The sequence below is a fragment of the Podarcis liolepis genome (assembly GCF_965112155.1).
Source record: "Podarcis liolepis genome assembly, chromosome: 2".
In the NCBI taxonomy this organism is placed as follows: Eukaryota; Metazoa; Chordata; class Lepidosauria; order Squamata; family Lacertidae; genus Podarcis; species Podarcis liolepis.
The window spans coordinates 116,342,555-116,363,671 of record NC_139555.1 but is presented as its reverse complement, the minus strand read 5'-3'; the positions used below and the strand labels follow the sequence as shown (position 1 = coordinate 116,363,671).

At 44.7% G+C, this 21,117-nt stretch overlaps 2 protein-coding genes across 2 annotated transcripts; both read left to right on the top strand.

Moving 5' to 3' along the window:
- Positions 1-1,126: 1,126 nt before the first annotated feature.
- On the top strand, positions 1,127-14,988 carry LOC310701100 (uncharacterized protein). Its single transcript, XM_083491364.1, has 4 exons — positions 1,127-1,265; positions 4,970-5,350; positions 8,743-8,929; positions 11,731-14,988. The coding sequence occupies exons 2-4, from the start codon at positions 4,985-4,987 to the stop codon at positions 14,280-14,282; spliced, it is 3,105 nt and encodes a 1,034-aa protein (XP_083347490.1). The 5' UTR covers positions 1,127-1,265; positions 4,970-4,984; the 3' UTR covers positions 14,283-14,988.
- Positions 14,989-16,535: 1,547 nt separating this feature from the next.
- Positions 16,536-19,195, top strand: LOC310701982 (uncharacterized protein). Its single transcript, XM_083493577.1, has one exon. It carries the CDS (start codon positions 17,748-17,750, stop codon positions 18,273-18,275), a length of 528 nt encoding a protein of 175 aa, XP_083349703.1. The 5' UTR covers positions 16,536-17,747; the 3' UTR covers positions 18,276-19,195.
- The last annotated feature ends 1,922 nt before the right edge of the window (positions 19,196-21,117 follow it).

Genomic DNA, 21,117 nt, shown 5'->3' with positions numbered 1-21,117 from the left:
TGCAAAAAATAAGTAATAAAATAATAAAACGATTATTTTATTTTTTTTGGTCCTCACTCCCAAATGGTGTGTGTGTTTTTGGTTATATTGTGCTTTTGGTTATATTGGGGGTGGGGGGTGGAGAAGTATGGCAAAAACCGCTCCCCTACTCTGCTAAATGGATGCAGGAGACCAGAGGCAGCGAATGAAAAAGCAGGGAAAGACAAACCCTCCAAGTGCCACTATTTTCCAGGGATGTCCCTGATTTAGAGAAGCCATCCTGGTTTCTGATTTGATCCCAGAATGTCTCGCTTTTCCTTAGGGTCTCCCTATTTTCATTGAAGAAATGCTGGAGGGAATGGAGTTATCCAACCCACGGGCACTCTGAAGGCAATCCTGTATAGGAAAGTTTTTTAGGAAGGAAGTCTAAACAGAGTTAAATTTGAGAAAATTAGGATAAGATTGTATATTCGTGTTGAAAAATTAATAAAATATATTTTTTTAAAAAAGGAAAGTTTTGTAATGTTTAATGTTTTATTATGTTTTTATACATGTTGGAAACTTCCCAGAGTGGCTGGGGCAACGTAATAAGATGTGTGGTGTATAAATAGTAAAATTATAGTTATGGAATGGGATGTCCCTATTTTCATCAGATTGGGTCGGTTGCTGGAGCTAAGTGATTGCATGATCCCAACCAGCAGAGCTGGGAACTGGACTGCCTCCTCCAGCTACCCATTCGGGCTGCAGGCATAGCTGTCAACCTTCCCTTTTTTGCCAGAAATTCCCTTATTCCAGAGCCATTTCCCGCTGCTATCCCGGATTGTTAGATGTCCTGTAGAGACTGTCCCCGGGGCAGGTGAGGCTGCTGATCCCTTATTTTCAAATCTGAACATTGACAGCTATGGCTGCAGGGTGGCATCGTCCCAGCTTTCTGAAAATATTTGCTGATGAGGAAACCAGTGACTGCACATCGGATCACAAGGAGACTTATTTGTGCAACATTCTGGATGGCATATAAGATGCCAGGTAGATTCCAACGATACAATAAATTTTGAGGGACAGCACAAGGGGGCGCATCCAGCCTCGCAGCCTCCCAGGGCCCAACCCACAGCCAGCGAGCTCCGATGCTCAGAGAGGCAGGAAACGGGGCCAGCCAGGGGGACTCGAGAGCGGCTGCACTTTCCTGTCCCCCGCCGAGGAGAGCGGAGGAGCAGCGGCCCGTGGCCTGGCGAGTTTCCCCGGAGAGGAGCCGGATTCCGGTGCAGGGACGGAGCGAGGAGTCCGAGGTGCAGGAGGCGGGGGGGGAGGAGAGCAGGTGCGCCTGGCAGGATCGGGCCCCGAGTGGAGTCAGAGGCTGCAGGGCGCCCCCCCCCCCACCCGGGCAGGAAGGGGAAGGGGCGCAGCTGAGGGGCAGGGCATCTGCAGGAGGGCACAGGGGCAAACATCTCTGGCTCAGGCTGGCACGGACCCTGCCGGAGACCCTGGGGAGCTGCTCCCTTCAGTCCTGGGCTCAAGGGGCAGAATGAGGGGTCCAAGGCAGCTGCTGCTTCCCGATGGACGATGCATATAGTCGCTCACGGATCAGCTGCGTACCTGGGGCTTTTGCCGCCTCTCTCCCTGTCCCTCAGCAGGGAGCCCCGTCCTCTTCCACGGTCCTCCCCACGGGGGAGAGGGAAGGGGAGGCAGGGGGGAAAGTGCAACAGGGGGGGCCCTCTCACTCTGCAGCCCCCTGAGACCCTTTGCAGGCCACTACTCCTGGCCCCCCTTCCTCTGCCAGTGCCATTGATAAACCTATCACCCTCCTTGGTGAATTAGTCTGATCGCCTTTGAAAGCTCTCTTTGCCACCACCATCGCCGCATCTTGTGACAATGATGTCCATCAGATTCATTTAGCAAGGAAATGGCTTCTTTTGTCTTCCCCAAATCAAGGTACACTGTGCCTACACATGGAGGCTCTGTTGATCTGTCACGGCTAATAAAACAGCTAATAGATCTATTTCCCGGAGAACGCATCTGATCTTTTCCCAAGCTGTCAAAGCTAGTGACCTCTTGTGTCTGCGTGTAAATAAGTGAGACAGGCTTAAGCCTGTTTCATTAATTGTTTTATTTCCACCTTCCTCAGTAATACAGCTGAGTTTTCAGATGAAGGCTGAGGGTTGAAGTGGGTGACAGTTTAGAGAATGCAGAAGAAAGGAGGATTCTTAAGATGTGTGGCATATGGAAATGAATTAATGATAATAAAAACGTTGAAGACAGTATTGTAAAAGACTGAGGAAGGCAAAATTGAAATTAGCTATTCATGTTCAGATGATTACTCATTTCATTTCTATATTGCTTCATATTTCTAATTTTTTTAATAATAAATTTTATTAAAATTTTCACAATATCTCCAATCATACAATTTTCCAAATCACATATTTTGACTTTTTGAACCTCCCTCAGCTCCTCTGACAATCATCCGTAATTAAATTTCTACCTTCACATTCCTTAATTATAGTATCGCCTTCAAGTAAAATCTTTCTATCCTCGTTTACATTCTTGCAATATTCCTTATTTTTTTCACAAAGCTTCTTTAAAACACACTAGCGTTGTTTGTTCCTCACATACACTCTTCAAATATTCTCTGAATTTTCCCCAGTCCTCTAGGAACTTGTGGTCTCTTTGAAGTCTGATTTTTCCAGTTAATTTATCTAGTTCTGCGTAATCTGTTAGTTTTTTTCTCCATTCTTCCAAAGTCGGTAATTCTTCTTGTTTCCATTTTTGGGCCATCAATGTTCTCGCTGCTGTTATTGCGTACTGAAAGAGTTTACAGTCCCTCTTATTTATTTCATTTCTAGTTATTCCCAGTAGGAAGGTTTTTGGTTTCTTTACAAAGCTATATTTCAGCATTTTCTTTAACTCATTATATATCATTTCCCAGAACCCCTTCACTTTCTTACACTCCCACCACATATGAATAAAAGTACCCTCTTTCTCTTTACATTTCCAACATTTGTTACAGGTTTTATACATTTTTGCCAATTTAACTGGTGTTATATACCATCTGTATACCATTTTCATAACATTTTCTTTTAACATAGTACATGCTGTAAACTTCAGATTTTCATTCCATATTTTTTGCCAGTCTTCCATATCAATACTATACCCTAAATCTCTGGCCCAGTGAATCATTACAGATTTAACTTCCTCATCCATCGTGTGCCATTCCAATAATATTTTATACATTTTTGAGATTATCTTACAATCATTGTTAACAATTTCCGTTTCAAATTTCGAATCTTTTTCTTTATACCCTTTTTCTTTCACATCCTTTTTAAACATATCATTTATCTGGTAGTAGTGCAGCCAATCAAATACATGTTCTTTTACTTGCTCGTATTGCTTCAATCTCCATTTCTCTCCTTCTTTTACCACTAAATCTCCGTAAGTAATCCAATTACTCCTCATATTAATTTTCTTGACTCCCATAACCTCTAATGGGGATAACCAATGTGGAACCCCCATTTCTAATAGATTTTTATATCTGTCCCATACTTCAATTAACGATTTCCGGAAGATATGGTTTTCAAACGATTTATAACCTTTTTTCTTCTCTTGCCATAGATACGCATGCCACCCAAATCTGTTATCTGCTTCATATTTTTAAGGAAAAAAATCTAATTAGTAATTAGAGAGAAATCTCATTGCAGTTTGTGTCCATAGGATGTTGAGAACATTAACTCTGTAGATCCAGGAGTTCTCTCCTCCTGATAGTCTTAGATTTGATTGTTCTTTCCGATAGAACAGGAGGAACGAAACATTTATGGGCTTAAAGCTGCATTAATTCTGGAGGCCACATTCCAGTGAGCTTTGTGGCCAATGTATGCACATGCATGCGCACACAGAAAAGAGATGCAGACCATAAAGTCACATGCACACACACCAGAGGTGCTGCACACACTCACCAGACATGCCATCTAGCATACATCCAAGTCTTGCAAACACAATCAGTATGTTTAGACCTTCCAACCCCAGTCTTTGGGGGAGGAAAAATAAGAGCACAAGAAGACCCTGCTGAATTAGCAATGAGATCTGTGAAAAAAAGTCCCTTCTGATTGTTCTTTAGAAATCCTCTTTAAAGAGCAGCCAGAGGGATCATTTATTTTCCTTTTGCCCCATTTCAGCACTGTGCTGGTTTGTGCTGAAATTGGAGTTGAAAAGATCTCTCCAAGGGCCCTTTAGGCATCTTTCTCTCCAGGACAGACAGAGATCTTCATCCTATGATCAGATCAGGAGAGGGAAACGGCAGGGACTAGCAGGACACACCCTGAGGCTTGGCAAGCCATATGCAGCCAATGGACTGCAAGTTAGAATGTCTTCAGTCGAGAGAGTTTGTGGCCATCAAATATAAAATATTTTGGAGTGGGTTGTTTGATCTTGTTGGCCAATGTTCCTTTTGTCTGTTTGTTTCTTAGACTGTGCAGATACCATACATTTAAAGCATGTGGCTTCCCCTAGAGAACCACGGGACCTGTAGTTTATTGCTAGAGTTCTCAACACCCCTAACAAACTGCAGCTGGCAGGATTTCTTGGGTGAAGTCATGTACTTTAAGTGTTAGGTGGGTCTGTCGCAGCCTTAATCATATACAAAGATCTGTTGCTGCCTTTCCAACATGCTAGAAGTTGCAGCCAGGATCAGCATTCCCTGTCCACTGAACATGCTCAGCCCTCTCACTGGGTTGTTGTTGGATTTCCCTCCCTCTGCCTTGGTTCCCCCCCCCCCCCAAATATTATTTGTACTTCCATAAACCTTGATGTTTTCCCCAGTCTTTGAATAACTTCCCCTCGTCCCTGGGTGGAGTCATTTGGGTGACATAATGATTGTCATTCACAGCCTGAACATCAGAAATAGAAAGAGTAATAATATATTTCAAAAACTGGCTAATGGTTAAAATGTGCTTTTGTTTTTATTCTTGGGTTTTATTTTACTTTGTGTTTATTTCTTTTCCAGCAGGGTGGCGTAAAAATGGAAGAGCAGGGACCCAGGAGACCCATTCAAAGGGAAAGACTGGAGTGCAAAGGAAGGAAACCTCCTGCCGGCCAAGTTGGGACCATCAGGGATCTTCTGCCTTGGGCGAATTTATGTCAGATTAAGCCGGAGGCAGAGGAGGGGCAGCCGCAGCAGCACTGGGAGGCCCAGAAGCAGGATTTCCTGAAGACGATGCAGCCCCCTCGTTCAGGGAGGGAAACCCCACAGGCTCCCAGTCCTCCCCACTCCGGGGATGGTGTCCTCCCTTTCAGGGGAGCTGCAGATGCCAGTCGGTGGCCCAGTGGGAGAGTAGGGGGGACAGACCAGACCCTGCTCCCAGACACTGAGGGGCTTTTGGGAAAGGTAAGTGCCCTCCTTCTTGTAAAGAAGCTGGTAAGATGCGGTCTTGACTATGCTACCACTCAGTGGATTTGTAACTGGCTGACTGACCGAACCCAAAGGGTGCTCATCAATGGTTCCTCTTCATCCTGGAGAAGAGTGACTAGTGGGGTGCCACAGGGTTCTGTCTTGGGCCCGGTCTTATTCAATATCTTTATCAATGACTTGGATGATGGACTCAAGGGCATCCTGATCAAATTTGCAGATGACACCAAACTGGGAGGGGTGGCTAACACCCCAGAGGACAGGATGACACTTCAAAACGACCTTGACAGATTGGAGAACTGGGCCAAAACAAACAAGATGAATTTTAACAGGGAGAAATGTAAAGTATTGCACTTGGGCAAAAAAAATGAGAGGCACAAATACAAGATGGGTGACACCTGGCTTGAGAGCAGTACATGTGAAAAGGATCTAGGAGTCTTGGTTGACCACAAACTTGACATGAGCCAACAGTGTGAGGTGGCAGCTAAAAAAGCCAATGCAATTCTGGGCTGCATCAATAGGAGTATAGCATCTAGATCAAGGGAAGTAATAGTGCCACTGTATTCTGCTCTGGTCAGACCTCACCTGGAGTACTGTGTCCAGTTCTGGGCGCCACAGTTCAAGAAGGACACTGACAAACTGGAACATGTCCAGAGGAGGGCAACCAAAATGGTCAAAGGCCTGGAAACGATGCCTTATGAGGAACGGCTAAGGGAGCTGGGCATGTTTAGCCTGGAGAAGAGGAGGTTAAGGGGTGATATGATAGCCATGTTCAAATATATAAAAGGATGTCAGATAGAGGAGGGAGAAAGGTTGTTTTCTGCTGCTCCAGAGAAGCGGACACGGAGCAATGGATCCAAACTGCAGGAAAGAAGATTCCACCTAAACATTAGGAAGAACTTCCTGACAGTAAGAGCTGTTCGACAGTGGAATTTGCTGCCAAGGAGTGTGGTGGAGTCTCCTTCTTTGGACGTCTTTAACCAGAGGCTTGACAACCATATGTCACGAGTGCTCTGATGGTTTTCCTGCTTGGCAGGGGGTTGGACTCAATGGCCCTTGTGGTCTCTTCCAACTCTATGATTCTATGATTCCTCTCACCTGGGTTTCCGGCACCTGGAGGTCACAGGTCCAGTGCCTCTAGACATGGAGGTTCTGCTTAGCTTTGGTGGTGAATATTCCTCCTCCCTGCACTTTCTCTCTAATCCACTTTAAAAAGGTTTCCTAGATCAAACCTTACATGGCAGGTTTGCGATCATATCTCCTGCTATTCTTACTTTATCTGAACAGCTGCAGGTGACTCTGAGTTTTATCAGAGCAGAAGCTGTGTCAGAAGAGGTGACCTTCCACCAACCCCCGTTTTCCTCCTCTAAATTGCCTCCATTTCCAAAATGCTCTTTTCTCCCCACTGAGGTAAAAATCTTGGCACGTCTTGCAGCCTCAGCAATCCCATGTGTAGTCGCATTAAATAAGACTGGCCCATCTTGCAAGGTTGTTGCAAGATCTATTAAGATAATGGCCAGGTTCAGATGACTGAATCACAGCCTGAAAAGCTGGGTTAAAAATAGGAACAGTTTTTAATGCATTGCTGCAGCAAAGTTACGCTAAAATCTAAGTTGACCCAAGATTAAAACAAAAAACTATAGCCGCCACCGCATTCTCCTGGCCCCCACAACCAGAATGCATCACTCCAGGAAGGACTCCCACCCAACCTTTAGTGAGAGAGGGGAAAAGAGAAGGACTCTAAATGGGTAGTTGCACAAATTTACCAACTGTGGTCCTGCACTGGCAGCAAGGCTAACAAACAGGGGAGCTGGGAACGTGCTTGTCCCATATCTCCCTGCATCTGCCTCCTGACCTAATTGTCCCAGCTTATCTCATGATTTGGCTGGCCCTGAGGGTGAACTGTGATGAAACCAGACACTCTCTTATGAGCCATAACTAACAAACTTTCCATTTGCCCAAACCAGGGAACTACGGCTGCCAGCTTTGGAACAAGCTGGGATATTAAGCTAAATTCAAACTGTGCTTGGTGAAAACAGGAAACTCTGGCTGATCAGTGGCTTCGTGGTTTGACTGTTCCCACTGTAAAAATAGTAAAAATAGGAAGCCCTGTTGCGTTCAAAGGGGCTGTTTGGACAGAGTCTCTGATCAGCATGCGTAGCAGGACAGGCTTAAAAAGGTAAAGGACCCCTGACCATTAGGTCTAGTTGTCACCGACTCTGGGGTTGTGGTACTCATCTCACTTTATTGGCCGAGGGAGCCGGCATACACCTTCCGGGTCATGTGGCCAGCATGACTAAGCCACTTCTGGCAAACCATAGCAGCGCACGGGAATGCCGTTTACCTTCCCGCCGGAGCGGTACCTATTTATCTACTTGCACTTTGACGTGCTTTTGAACTGCTAGGTTGGCAGGAGCAGGGACCGAGCAACGGAAGCTCACCTCACCCGGTCGCGGGGATTCGAACCGCCAACCTTCTTATTGGCAAGTCCTAGGCTGTGTGGTTTAACCCACAGCGCCACCCGCGTCCCAGGACAGGCTTAGGAAGCTATTATTATTATTATTATTATTATTATTATTATTATTATTTGCATCCTGCCTATCTGACTGGGTTGCCTCTGCCCATCTGGGTAGCTTCCAACAAAATAAAAACCGTCAAAAATTTCCTTGTAAAAGGCTGCCTTCGGAAGTCTTCCATTTTGTAGAAATGGCCTTCGGTTTTAAAGAATTGCCCTCTTTTCGGAATCATGTGGTGTAAACATGTATTTTGTCCTCTAGGTCCAAACACACAGAGACTCACACATAGTAGGAACAAGCAGTGCTTTAAAGTGCTTATCTTGCAAACTCGCCATTTAAGTTGTTTACTCCTGACCGAAGTTCCTGTTTCCCAAAAGGACAGGAGGGGGAGCAGAGGAGGAAACGGATGGGTTTGAAGGCTCTTTCTGCCTCTCTCCCCTGAGAAACAAGAGCAAAGGGTTTTTGCAGGGCAGGAGGACATCGGAGGAGGCAGTGAGGGCAGAGGGAGCAGTGGGCGGATCCACCGCCTCTCCCAGGGGGTCCTGATGCAAGCAAGGGGCTTCCTTCTTCTCCATGCAAGGGCCACCCATGTATTCAGAGCAGTCCTTTAAAGATTAACTCTTAACTTCCAAGGGATCTACTCTCAGGCCACTAATGTGCATACCATGCCAGCCTTAGGAAGGGTGGTGGGACAGGCAGGTGAAAGGAATTGCCAAAAGTGTTGGGAAATGGGTGGGGGCTCTTGGGAAGTGGGTGCCCAATTGGGGCTTCTTCAGGGGCAGCAGAATGTCTTGGGCAGGAGAATCCCTGCAGGGGCTCTCAGACTCCCTTGGCTTCTTTTTCCCTCCCTCCCAGGAAGTTGCAACTTGCTCTGAATTCTGCGCTCCTCGGAAAGCTGAACCTGCAAACCTAGCTGAGACTGAACCTGCAACCCTGGCCAGGATGGAAGGAGGAAGATGGACGGTTGACCTGGTCAGGCTGTCTCCCGCATCCCTCCCCACAACCTCTGAGCATTCCCTCCCAGGACCCTTGGAGAAATCTGGTGAGTTCCAGGGGAGAGGAGATGGGGACAGGGATAGATGGATGGTGGAGGGAGAAAGAGGAAAAGATGGAGAGGAGACAAATGGAAGGAAGTTCCTGACAGGAAGAAGGAACGGGTGAGGCCTTCTCCGGAGCAGCTCTTTTTTTTTATAAATTTTTTATTGGTTTTACAAAATTTTTTTAAGACAATACAAACATATAAAAAGACATACAAACACGTATAATTTCATAACCTTTTTTTTCATAAACCGTGTTTCTCAGACTTCCCCATACCTCCCCTTTCTGCATCCCAATGTCCAACAGTTTTTAGCAACTCTAAATATATCTGTCAATCCTCTGTCCTCTTAGTCTTTCCTTCAACCTAGTCTTATATCGCTGTAACCCTTTCTTACTCAAACCTCGACATTCTAACATTCATCAAGTTTATAATAGTCCTTAAGGTAGATTTTGAATTTCTTCCATTCTTCTTCCGCCGTCTCCTTTCCCTGATCGCGGATTCTGCCAGTCATCTCAGCTAATGTCATATAGTCCATCACTTTCATCTGCCATTCTTCCAGGGTGGGTAAATCTTGTGTCTTCCAATACTTTGCGATGAGTATTCTTGCTGCTGTTGTAGCATACATAAAGAAAGTTCTGTCCTTCTTTGACACCAATTGGCCGACAATGCCCAAGAGAAAGGCCTCTGGTTTTTTAGAGAAAGTACATTTAAGTATCTTTTTCATTTCATTGTATATCATTTCCCAGAAAGCCTTAATCTTCGGGCATGTCCACCAAAGGTGATAGAAAGTACCTTCAGTTTCTTTACATTTCCAACACTTATTATCAGGCAAATGATAGATTTTTGCTAGCTTGACTGGGGTCATGTACCACCTGTATATCATTTTCATAATGTTTTCCTTTAAGGCATTACATGCCGTGAATTTAATACCGGTGTTCCACAACCATTCCCAGTCAGCAAACATAATGTTATGACCAATGTCCTGTGCCCACTTAATCATAGCCGATTTAACTGTTTCATCTTGTGTATTCCATTTCAGCAGCAAATTAACTCCGGAGCAGCTCTTTGTTTCTTGAATCCTTTTCCTAAAGTAGTGGGGACAGATTTTCTTCCTCCAGGCTTTGAAACCTTAGGTGTTATTTCCATGGCAGGAATAATTGATGATAATGATGTTGCACACCAATCCTGAACAATGGGTGAAGGGGAATGGAAATGTTTCCCATAATTATTTATAATTAATGTATTTAAATGGTTTCTATTACCTTTATTTTTTATAGACAGAGTCAGAATGATACATTCCACCAGCATCAAAACACAATAAATGCATGCACCTCCCCAGTTTGGTGGGCTTAAGGGACAAAGGACCAGTTATCATGATACACGATTCCTGTGACTGGAGGCTCTACACTTAGGATTGGGCATATAAAGTCCAAGAGTGTCTGGTATTATAAGCAAATTGTGTAAACTTGCCAATCTTACAGACTGGGGTTGTTTGTGAGAGTGAGTGAGTGGGATAATAATTTTAGCGCCCCTTGGTTCTCCCGCACAGACGCGAGACAACTCCAGTAGTAATTATCTCAGGTTTATTCCTCAAACTCACAAATCACTGTGGAGCTCAGTCTTCGGCCTCTTCATCCCAGCTTGCAGTTGCCGAGTCCTCCAGCAAAGAAGCCCCCACTTTCACTTTCTTTTCCCCTCTTCTTGCAGATTCTCTCGAGCCTACGATTTTTTGGACAGGCTATTTCCAGGGTCTCTGTGTCAGACCTCAAACTGGAGCTAACAGTCTATGCCCCGCCCCGGCACCCCCTCTTCCTGCTCTTTGTTCTTTGCTCCTGCTGCAGCTTGGCTGCTCCTCCCCTGCTTCTCATTCCAACTGAATCACATCTCTTGCGTTCTCAGGCTCTGTCAGCGGAGGCACGCGAGGCTTGAGATTCACGGAGCTGACACCCTGTAATTTTGTCCGTCCCTAAGCTTCCATGGAGATACTGTGGTACAACCTTGGTGCAAATTTGAAAATAAGTACACAAAGCCAACAAAGAGACTCAGAGGTTTATAGTGGCACCAGCTTTCCTGGTCAAGAGTCCACTAAGTCCCACAGAAGCTTAGGCAATAATACATTTATCAGCCTTTAAGGGCTGCAAAGATGAATCAACAGAAGCATAGTTCATCTATGGACTTCCATCCTACAGGAGACAGTGATGGCCAGCAACTTGGATAGCTTGAAAAAAAGGATAAGACTGACGTCTCTGCTCTGCCCTCGCGGTCCTAGGCAATAATGCTTCTTAATACTAGTTTCTGGAAAGCACAGGAAGGCAGAGAAGACTCTTGTGCTCCAATCCTGCTTGCCGGTTTCCCACAGGCATCTGGTTGGCCTCTGTGAGAAGAGGATGCTGGACTAGGTGGGCCTTTGCCTGATCCAGAAGGCTCTTCTTAGGTTCCAATATAGTGCAACATTTTTACAGTTACATATAGCACTTCAGTTTTACTGATTTCACAATGGAGACACTGTTACTTTAGTCTGTGATCATTCACTTGAGAAAGAGAAATAGAGATGTGTCTAATAAACCAGTTCCAGCATAGATCTGTATTATAAAATGAAGATGCCTTAGTAAGTGTGAATGGAGTGATCATGTATTGCTCTTGCCATTATCTTGCCATTATTAGCTTTCGTAAAATTTGGAACCTCTAGAGGATAGTGGAGAATGAAGGTGTTACAATGAGAGAAGGTGCAGACTGGGATTGACAGTTGTTCAGTTCCATTTTTGTCTTTCTTGAAAGTCTAACAGGATTCTCTTTCCTCCCAGACTCCCAAACAGGTGAGGAAGATGAAAGTCAGAATTCTATGGAGCCACCTGTGAATTTATGTGAAAGAACAAAGAAATTGAGGATACAACAACAAACTCACAAAGGAAAGAAACGATTTGAATGTACGGAATGTGGAAAGAGCTTCAGTCGAAGTGGAAAACTTAGAATACACCAACAAACTCACACAGGGGAGAAAACATTTAAATGTATTGAATGTGGAAAGAGCTTCAGTCGAAATGATGCACTAAGAATACACCAACGAACTCACACGGGGAAGAAACCTTTTAAATGTATTGAATGTGGGAAGAGTTTCAGCAAAAGTGGAACACTTAGAATACATCAACGAACTCATACGGGGGAGAAACCATTTAAATGTATTGAATGTGGAAAGTGCTTCAGTCAAAGTGGAGATCTTAGAATACATCAACGAACTCACACAGGAGAAAAACCATTTAAATGTGTGGACTGTGGAAAGAGCTTCAGTCGAAGTGGCACACTTAAAAGTCATCAGCGAAGTCATACAGGAGAGAAACCATTTAAATGTATGGAGTGCGTTAAGAGCTTCAGTCAAAGTAGACTCCTTAGAAGGCATCAGCTAATTCATACGGGAGAGAAACGATTTAAATGTATTGAATGTGGAAAGAGCTTCATTCAGAATGGACACCTTAGAATACATCAACGAACTCACACAGGAGAAAAACCATTTAAATGTATGCAGTGTGGAAAGAGCTTCAGTCATAACGGAGCACTTAAAGTACATGAACAAATTCACACGGGGGAGAAACCATTTAAATGTATTGAATGTGGAAAGAGCTTCGGTGAAAGTGGGAAACTTAGAAGACATCAACGAACTCACATGGAAGAGAAACCATTTAAATGTATTGAATGTGGAATGAGCTTCAGTCAAAGTGGAGATCTTAGAATACATCAACGAACTCACACAGGAGAAAAACCACTTAAATGTATTGAATGTGGAAAGAGCTTCAGTCGTAGTGAAACACTTAGAAGACATCAACGAACTCACACGGGGGAGAAACCATTTAAATGTATTGAATGTGGAAATAGCTTCAGTCGTAGTGAAACACTTAGACTACATCAACGAACTCACACGGGGGAGAAACCATTTAAATGTATTGAATGTGGAAAGAGCTTCATTCAGAATGGACACCTTAGAATACATCAACGAACTCACACAGGAGAAAAACCATTTAAATGTATGCAGTGTGGAAAGAGCTTCAGTCATAACGGAGCACTTAAAGTACATGAACAAATTCACATGGGGGAGACACCATTTAAATGTATTGAATGTGGAAAGTGCTTCAGTCGTAGTGAAACACTTAGAAGACATCAACGAACTCACATGGGGGAGACACCATTTAAATGTATTGAATGTGGAAAGTGCTTCAGTCGTAGTGAAACACTTAGAATACATCAACGAACTCACACGGGGGAGAAACCATTTAAATGTATTGAATGTGGAAAGAGCTTCATTCAGAATGGACACCTTAGAATACATCAACGAACTCACACAGGAGAAAAACCATTTAAATGTATGCAGTGTGGAAAGAGCTTCAGTCATAACGGAGCACTTAAAGTACATGAACAAATTCACATGGGGGAGACACCATTTAAATGTATTGAATGTGGAAAGTGCTTCAGTCGATATGAAATCCTTAGAATACATCAAAGAACTCACACTGGGGAGAAACCATTTAAATGTATTGAATGTGGAAATAGCTTCAGTGAAAGTGGAGCATTTAGAATACATCAACGAACTCATACGGGGGAGAAACCATTTAAATGTATTGAATGTGGAAAGTGCTTCAGTCAAAGTGGAGATCTTAGAATACATCAACGAACTCACACAGGAGAAAAACCATTTAAATGTGTGGACTGTGGAAAGAGCTTCAGTCGAAGTGGCACACTTAAAAGTCATCAGCGAAGTCATACAGGAGAGAAACCATTTAAATGTATGGAGTGCGTTAAGAGCTTCAGTCAAAGTAGACTCCTTAGAAGGCATCAGCTAATTCATACGGGAGAGAAACGATTTAAATGTATTGAATGTGGAAAGAGCTTCATTCAGAATGGACACCTTAGAATACATCAACGAACTCACACAGGAGAAAAACCATTTAAATGTATGCAGTGTGGAAAGAGCTTCAGTCATAACGGAGCACTTAAAGTACATGAACAAATTCATACGGGGGAGAAACCATTTAAATGTATTGAATGTGGAAAGAGCTTCGGTGAAAGTGGGAAACTTAGAAGACATCAACGAACGCACATGGAAGAGAAACCATTTAAATGTATTGAATGTGGAAAGAGCTTCAGTCAAAGTGGAGATCTTAGAATACATCAACGAATTCACACAGGAGAAAAACCATTTAAATGTATTGAATGTGGAAAGAGCTTCAGTCGTAGTGAAACACTTAGAAGACATCAACGAACTCACACGGGGGAGAAACCATTTAAATGTATTGAATGTGGAAATAGCTTCAGTCGTACTGAAACACTTAGAATACATCAACGAACTCATTTCATAGAATCATAGAATCATAGAGGTGGAAGAGACCACAAGGGCCATCGAGTCCAACCCCCTGCCAAGCAGGAAACACCATCAGAGCACTCCTGACATATGGTTGTCAAGCCTCTGCTTAAAGACCTCCAAAGAAGGAGACTCCACCACACTCCTTGGCAGCAAATTCCACTGTCGAACAGCTCTTACTGTCAGGAAGTTCTTCCTAATGTTTAGGTGAAATCTTCTTTCTTGTAGTTTGGCTCCATTGCTCCGTGTCCGCTTCTCTGGAGCAGCAGAAAACAACCTTTCTCCCTCCTCTATGTGACATCCTTTTATATATTTGAACATGGCTATCATATCACCCCTTAACCTCCTCTTCTCCAGGCTAAACATGCCCAGCTCCCTTAGCCGTTCCTCATAAGGCATCGTTTCCAGGCCTTTGACCATTTTGGTTGCCCTCCTCTGGACACGTTCCAGTTTGTCAGTGTCCTTCTTGAATTGTGGTGCCCAGAACTGGACACAGTACTCCAGGTGAGGTCTGACCAGAGCAGAATACAGTGGCACTATTACTTCCCTTGATCTAGATGCTATACTCCTATTGATGCAGCCCAGAATTGCATTGGCTTTTTTAGCTGCCGCGTCACACTGTTGGCTCATGTCAAGATTGTGGTCAACCAAGACTCCTAGATCCTTTTCACATGTACTGCTCTCAAGCCGGGTGTCACCCATCTTGTATTTGTGCCTCTCATTTTTTTTGCCCAAGTGCAATAGTTTACATTTTTCCCTGTTAAAATTCATCTTGTTTGTTTTTGCCCAGTTCTCTAATTTGTCAAGGTCGTTTTGAAGTGTGATCCTGTCCTCTGGGGTGTTAGCCACCCCTCCCAGTTTGGTGTCATCTGCAAATTTGATCAGAATGCCCTTGAGTCCATCATCCAAGTCGTTGATAAAGATGTTGAATAAGACCGGGCCCAAGACAGAACCCTGTGGCACCCCACTAGTCACTCTTCTCCAGGATGAAGAGGAACCATTGATGAGCACCCTTTGGGTTCGGTCAGTCAGCCAGTTACAAATCCACTGAGTGGTAGCATAGTCAAGACCGCATCTTACCAGCTTCTTTACAAGAATATCATGGGGCACCTTGTCAAATGCCTTGCTGAAATCAAGGTAGGCTACATCCACTGCGTTCCCTTCATCTACCAGGCTTGTAATTCTGTCAAAAAACGAGATCAGGTTAGTCTGACATGACTTATTTTTCAGAAATCCATGCTGACTATTGGTAATCACAGCATTCCTTTCTAGGTGCTCACAGACTGTTTGCTTAATGATCTGCTCCAGAATTTTCCCTGCTATTGATGTCAGACTGACTGGGCGGTAATTATTTGGGTCCTCTCTTTTCCCCTTTTTGAAAATAGGGACAACATTTGCCCTCCTCCAGTCTGCCGGGACTTCGCCTGTTCTCCAGGAATTCTCAAAGATGACTGCCAGTGGTTCTGAGATCACATTTGCCAGTTCTTTTAATACTCTTGGATGCAGTTCATCTGGCCCTGGAGACTTGAATACATCTAAACTAGCCAAGTATTCTTGTACTATCTCCTTAGTTATTCTGGGCTGTGTTTCCTTTGCTGAATCATTTGCTCCAAATTCTTCAGGTCGGGCATTGTTTTCTTTATCGGAGAAGACTGAGGCAAAGAAGGCATTGAGGAGTTCAGCCCTTTCTGTGTCCCCTGTTTGCATTTCACCATCTTCTCCTCTGAGTGACCCCACTGTTTCTTTGTTTTTCCTTTTGCTACGAACATACCCATAAAAGCCTTTTTTGTTGCTTTTAACCTCTCTAGCAAGCCTGAGTTCATTCTGTGCTTTAGCTTTTCTGACTTTGTGTCTACACGTGCTGGCTACTTGTTTGAATTCCTCTTTGGTGGTTTCCCCCCTTTTCCATTTTTTGTACACATCCTTTTTTAATCTTAACTCAGTTAAAAGTTCTTTAGATAGCCACCCTGGCTTCTTTAAGCACCTTCCATGTTTCCGTCTCATTGGTATTGCCTGACGTTGTGCTTTTACTATCTCCCTCTTAACAAACTCCCAGCCATCATGAACTCCCTTTCCTTTTAGTATTACTGTCCATGGGATCTCACCCAGCACTTCCCTAAGTTTTATGAAGTCGGTTTTCTTAAAGTCAAGAAATTGAGTCCTAGAATGCTTGGCTGCTCCTTTCCACTGTATAGTAAACTTCAGAAGAGCATGATCACTCGCGCCTAATGATCCTTCCACTTCTACCCCACTAACCAGGTCATCAACATTGGTTAGGACCAGATCTAAAATGGATGTTCCTCTTGTTGCTTCTCCCACTTTCTGGACAATGAAGTTGTCTGCAAGGCCAGTGAGGAATCTGTTTGACCTTAAGCTCTTGGCTGAGTTTGACATCCAACAAATATCCGGGTAATTGAAGTCCCCCATTACTACTATCTCCCTTCCTTTTGCATGCTTGGCCATCTGTTCCAGGAAGGCATCATCTATGTCCTCCGTTTGGCTTGGGGATCTATAGTAAACTCCCACAATGAGATCTCTGTTATTCTTCTCTCCCTTAATTTTGACCCAAATGCTCTCACTTTGGCTTTGAGCTTCTAAATCTTGGATCTCTTCACAGGTATACACATCCCTGACATATAACGCCACTCCTCCTCCTTTCTTGTCTGGTCTGTTTCTCTGAAATTGATTGCATCCCCCCATTATTACATTCCAATCGTGGGACTTATCCCACCAGGTTTCAGTGATACCTATTATGTCATATTTAGTTTGCTGTACCAAGAGCTCAAGCTCATCTTGTTTATTTCCCATGCTTTGTGCATTAGTGTACAGACACTGAAGTCCATTAATCATTCCCCCGTGTCTCTTATTTAAGGATTTTTTCCTCCCACCACTAGGTCTGCGTGCTGTTTGCTCCATTTGGTCTATGACATTTGGATGATCATCTTCATCGATTGATAGACTCCTACCTTCAGGAGCACTGTCTCCCTCCCCCACATTAGTCAGTTTAAAGCCCTCCTGATGAGGTTTCTGAGATTTTTGGCAAAAACATTTCTCCCAACCGTTGTGAGGTGCAACCCATCGCTTGCCAGAAGTCCATCTTCAAGAAACTGCAGTCCGTGATCTAAGAATCCAAACTGTTCCTGTTTACACCATTTGCGAAGCCAGCTGTTCACTTCCACTATTTCCCCCTCTCTCCCTGGGCCACGTCGTTCAACTGGGAGGACAGATGAGATGACAATTTGTGCATTTGTTGCTTCAATTTCCTGCCGAGAGCCTCGTAGTTTCTTTTGATCTTCTGGAGGCTATTGCTTGCAGTGTCATTGGTTCCCACATGAACCAAGAGGAAGGGGTATTTGTCAGTGGGTTTTATGATTCCTTGCAGTCGTTCAGTTACATCTTGGATCTTAGCCCCGGGGAGACAGCACACTTCCCGAGACATCTTGTCAGGCCCACAGATCACTGCTTAAATGTATGCAGTGTGGAAAGAGCTTCAGTCATAACGGAGCACATAAAGTACATGAACAAATTAACACGGGGGAGAAACCATTTAAATGTATTGAATGTGGAAAGTGCTTCAGTCGATATGAAATCCTTAGAATACATCAAAGAACTCACACTGGGGAGAAACCATTTAAATGTATTGAATGTGGAAAGAGCTTCAGTGAAAGTAGAACACTTAGAATACACCAACGAACTCACACGGGAGAGAAACCATTTAAATGTGTGGATTGTGGAAAGAGCTTCAGTCGAAGTGGCACACTTAAAAGTCATCAGCGAAGTCATACAGGAGAGAAACCATTTAAATGTATGGAGTGCGGTAAGAGCTTCAGTCAAAGTGGACACCTTAGAAGACATCAGCTAACTCACACACAATGTGTTCGCGGCGCGCGGGATCACGGCCCCCCTCGCCCGCCTCCGGCCCGCTCCCCTCCCCCTGCGCGCTGCCCTAGCCGTGCGGGTCTCCTCCCCCTGCGCCGCCATCTCCTTTCCACATCCTAGGAGCCGCGGTCCGCCTTCCGCCCCCGGGCCGCGGCTCCCAGCCCGGGCTGGCCTCCGCCTTCTGGGACGCGCGCCCACCCCCGCGGCCCCCCAAACTTCGGAGCAACTCTCCAGACGCTTCTCCCCCGCCTCGGTCTCCCTCCTTTCCACTTCTCTTCCCCCCTTCCTTCCCTCTTTCTTTCTCTTTCTCTCCCACCCGCCTTTCCTTCTATTAACGTTCCTTTCCCCTTCCCACGTAGAACAGTCCCTGCAAATAAAAACCTAGCATATTTGGAAGAGGGATGCTAGCCTAACCATTACCTTCTATGCTGTTACTATTTTTTTTTTTTTTTTTACATAAGTAAAAAGTGACCTTTCCCCATCTGGCATGGTGGTGTGCCTCGAGATTTTTTTCATGAAACAACTGTGCCTTTGCCCAAAAAAGGTTGGGAAACACTGCACTACTTACACCAAGAAACTCATAAAGGGGGAAATCAGATGTAAATGCATGGAATGATGTTTTAGTTTTTGTACTTAAATTTGTATACACATATGTATGTATTAAAGTAATGAAGGTCATATATACTAAATGTACAAAATAAGTGGCAACTTTTTGCTAGATAAACAGGGAGGGAGTGTGAATCTGGAATGCTCAAGGTGTGTGTTGAATCTGTTTAGTTTTCAGGTCTGCCTTTCACTGCCAAAATGATGGGCTGCCTTTGTCTTGTAGATCAGTATTCCAGGCGCTCATTACTTGAACTTTGCATAACCCATTGAAGACCTTTTTACTGATAGCATTTTCCAGCTGAATGAAAGGTCCCTGTGTTAAATGTTCATTTGGTATTGCTTTTGAAACTCATCTCCTTTTTTCTGTGCTCTTGTATACCTGTGTAGAGCTGTTTTTATTAAATATTTTCTGCATTGGCTTTTGACCTGTGGAAGGTGACCAGTGAGGGTGTTTTTTGTGTTCCTTAGTTCACAGAAATGTTTTAAAGGAATGTGGAAGAATTAGGGCTAAGGGAGGTTAGTGAAAGGGACTGAGGAGTGGGAGACTGATTTGTTGTGAATGTGGGAGGTGGAGAGGGAGAGAAAAGAGAGGTCCGTTATTTGGTCAGGGCTGTGGCTAAAGGCCTTGGTCCAGCTTTTCTGGGAATTGTAGTCTCAGGGTGTCCAATTGTAGTTGGCTGAGGAGGCTCAGAAACTTCTGAGAGGTTCCTCCCAGAACTACAGTTCCCAGAGTTCCTAGGAAGTGAAGATGGCTGTGAAGTCTCTGGACAAGGGTCAGCAACCTAAGGGCCACGGGCTGGTTCTGACCCAAATGGGTTCTGGATCCGGCCCACGGAAGGTCCAGAAATCACATCATGGTTCTGATTCATATAGTTTGGGCTGCACCATTCTTCTCTCTCTTTTTCTCTTCCTGATGGCGGCGCCTCCTCCCTCCCTTCTGGCTTCTCCCTGCCCTGCGGAGGAAGGGGGCTAGCCTATGATTGGTGCCAGCAGCATTGTTTCCCTCTGATTGGTTGCAGAGTTCTTTCCTCCTCCCTCCCTCCTCCTAGAGCCGAGGGCCTGGGCTTTGTTTGTGCCAGCATGGTTGCTCGACAGCCGCCATTTAAGGCAGCCCCTCTCCGGTCCTCAACTGGCTCACTGCTCCTGCCGCTGCAGCGAGTGGTTCTGTTCTGAGACACCCTCCCCAGGTTCTGGGGTGTATGAAGCCTTGTTTACCTGTTTTTAACTCCGCTACCGAAAGCGTCTCCCCCTCCAGGACAGGAGAGCAGAGAACACGCGTCTTGCAGAAGGAACCGCTCGCTGCATTCGGTAGCCCAGTTAAAAACAGGGAATCAAGGCTTCATACACCCCAGAACCCTGGGAGGGTCTCTCAGAACGGAATAGATATGCTGCAGTGCAGAACTGGGACCTTCAGAACTTTATTGTTTTTTTGTTTAATCTTTGGATCGTGTAGTAACGAAAGAATGCGCACTCATACTCCATCCCGCGGCGAGGTTTGAGGACAGTGATCTGGCCCTCGACTTTAAAAGGTTGCTGAGCCCTGTCTCTGGGGGTGCAAAAAAGAATTTGGAAGTGTTTGTTTTCATTCTTGGGGGCCATGCTATTTGGCAACCCTCTCTTTTTCAAGAGCTAATTTCAGGGCTATGAGAGCCTAAGGAAAAGCCTTTTGTTTGTTTTTAATAAAAAAAACCCTTCAAAATGTGACAAATGTTTGTGGGGGCTCCATCTGTTGTTGCTGCTGAGGGGGCCCTGGATCTCACCCCCAAATGTCTGCCATGATGGTAGCAGGATGGGAGAAGTCAAGTGCCCAGAATCAAAAAGGAAAAGTATTTTCTGCATCTTTCTTGAACGAAATGTATATGTCTGAAACCTCAGACAAAGCTCATGTTGACAGCATAGAAGCTGTTGTTCAGTAACCAAGTAATGTCATATTTATCAGCAGTCCTAAATAAACAACCATATATATTTGCCTTCTGGAAGGTGGGGCACGATGCTGAGGGAATCTGTATTATATCTGGAGGAGAGAAGGCGGAAGGGGGGGGGGGAGCCCAGTGCACCCAGAAGACGCCAGTTGTTGGTTATAGTTGCATCTATACAAAGTGCATAGCCTTTGCCCCTCCATAAAGAAATGGGGAGCAGACAAGAGCTGGAATAGCTGACCAGAAGGAAATGTAACCTGGGAACTTCATGTTGCTCCCCAGCTCCCTGACCCCAAGAAAAGACTCCTCCAGGGAGGCAGGTGAACATCACAGCTAAACCCCACATTATGCTCTCCAGTAGCTAATCGCTCAGAACAGGGCTTTTTTCATTCAGTTCTTTGCGTTGGGGGGGTGTTACCTTCCCTTCTTCCCTTGCA

Bases quoted from the DNA above. Each gene is read 5' to 3' on its own strand.
- LOC310701982 (XM_083493577.1), top strand. From the start codon at position 17,748: ATGCAGTGTGGAAAGAGCTTCAGTCATAACGGAGCACATAAAGTACAT.
- LOC310701100 (XM_083491364.1), top strand. From the start codon at position 4,985: ATGGAAGAGCAGGGACCCAGGAGACCCATTCAAAGGGAAAGACTGGAG. The intron at 5,351-8,742 runs GTAAGTGCCCTC...CCTCCCTCCCAG, and splicing joins CTGAGGGGCTTTTGGGAAAG to GAAGTTGCAACTTGCTCTGA. The intron at 8,930-11,730 runs GTGAGTTCCAGG...CTTTCCTCCCAG, and splicing joins AGGACCCTTGGAGAAATCTG to ACTCCCAAACAGGTGAGGAA.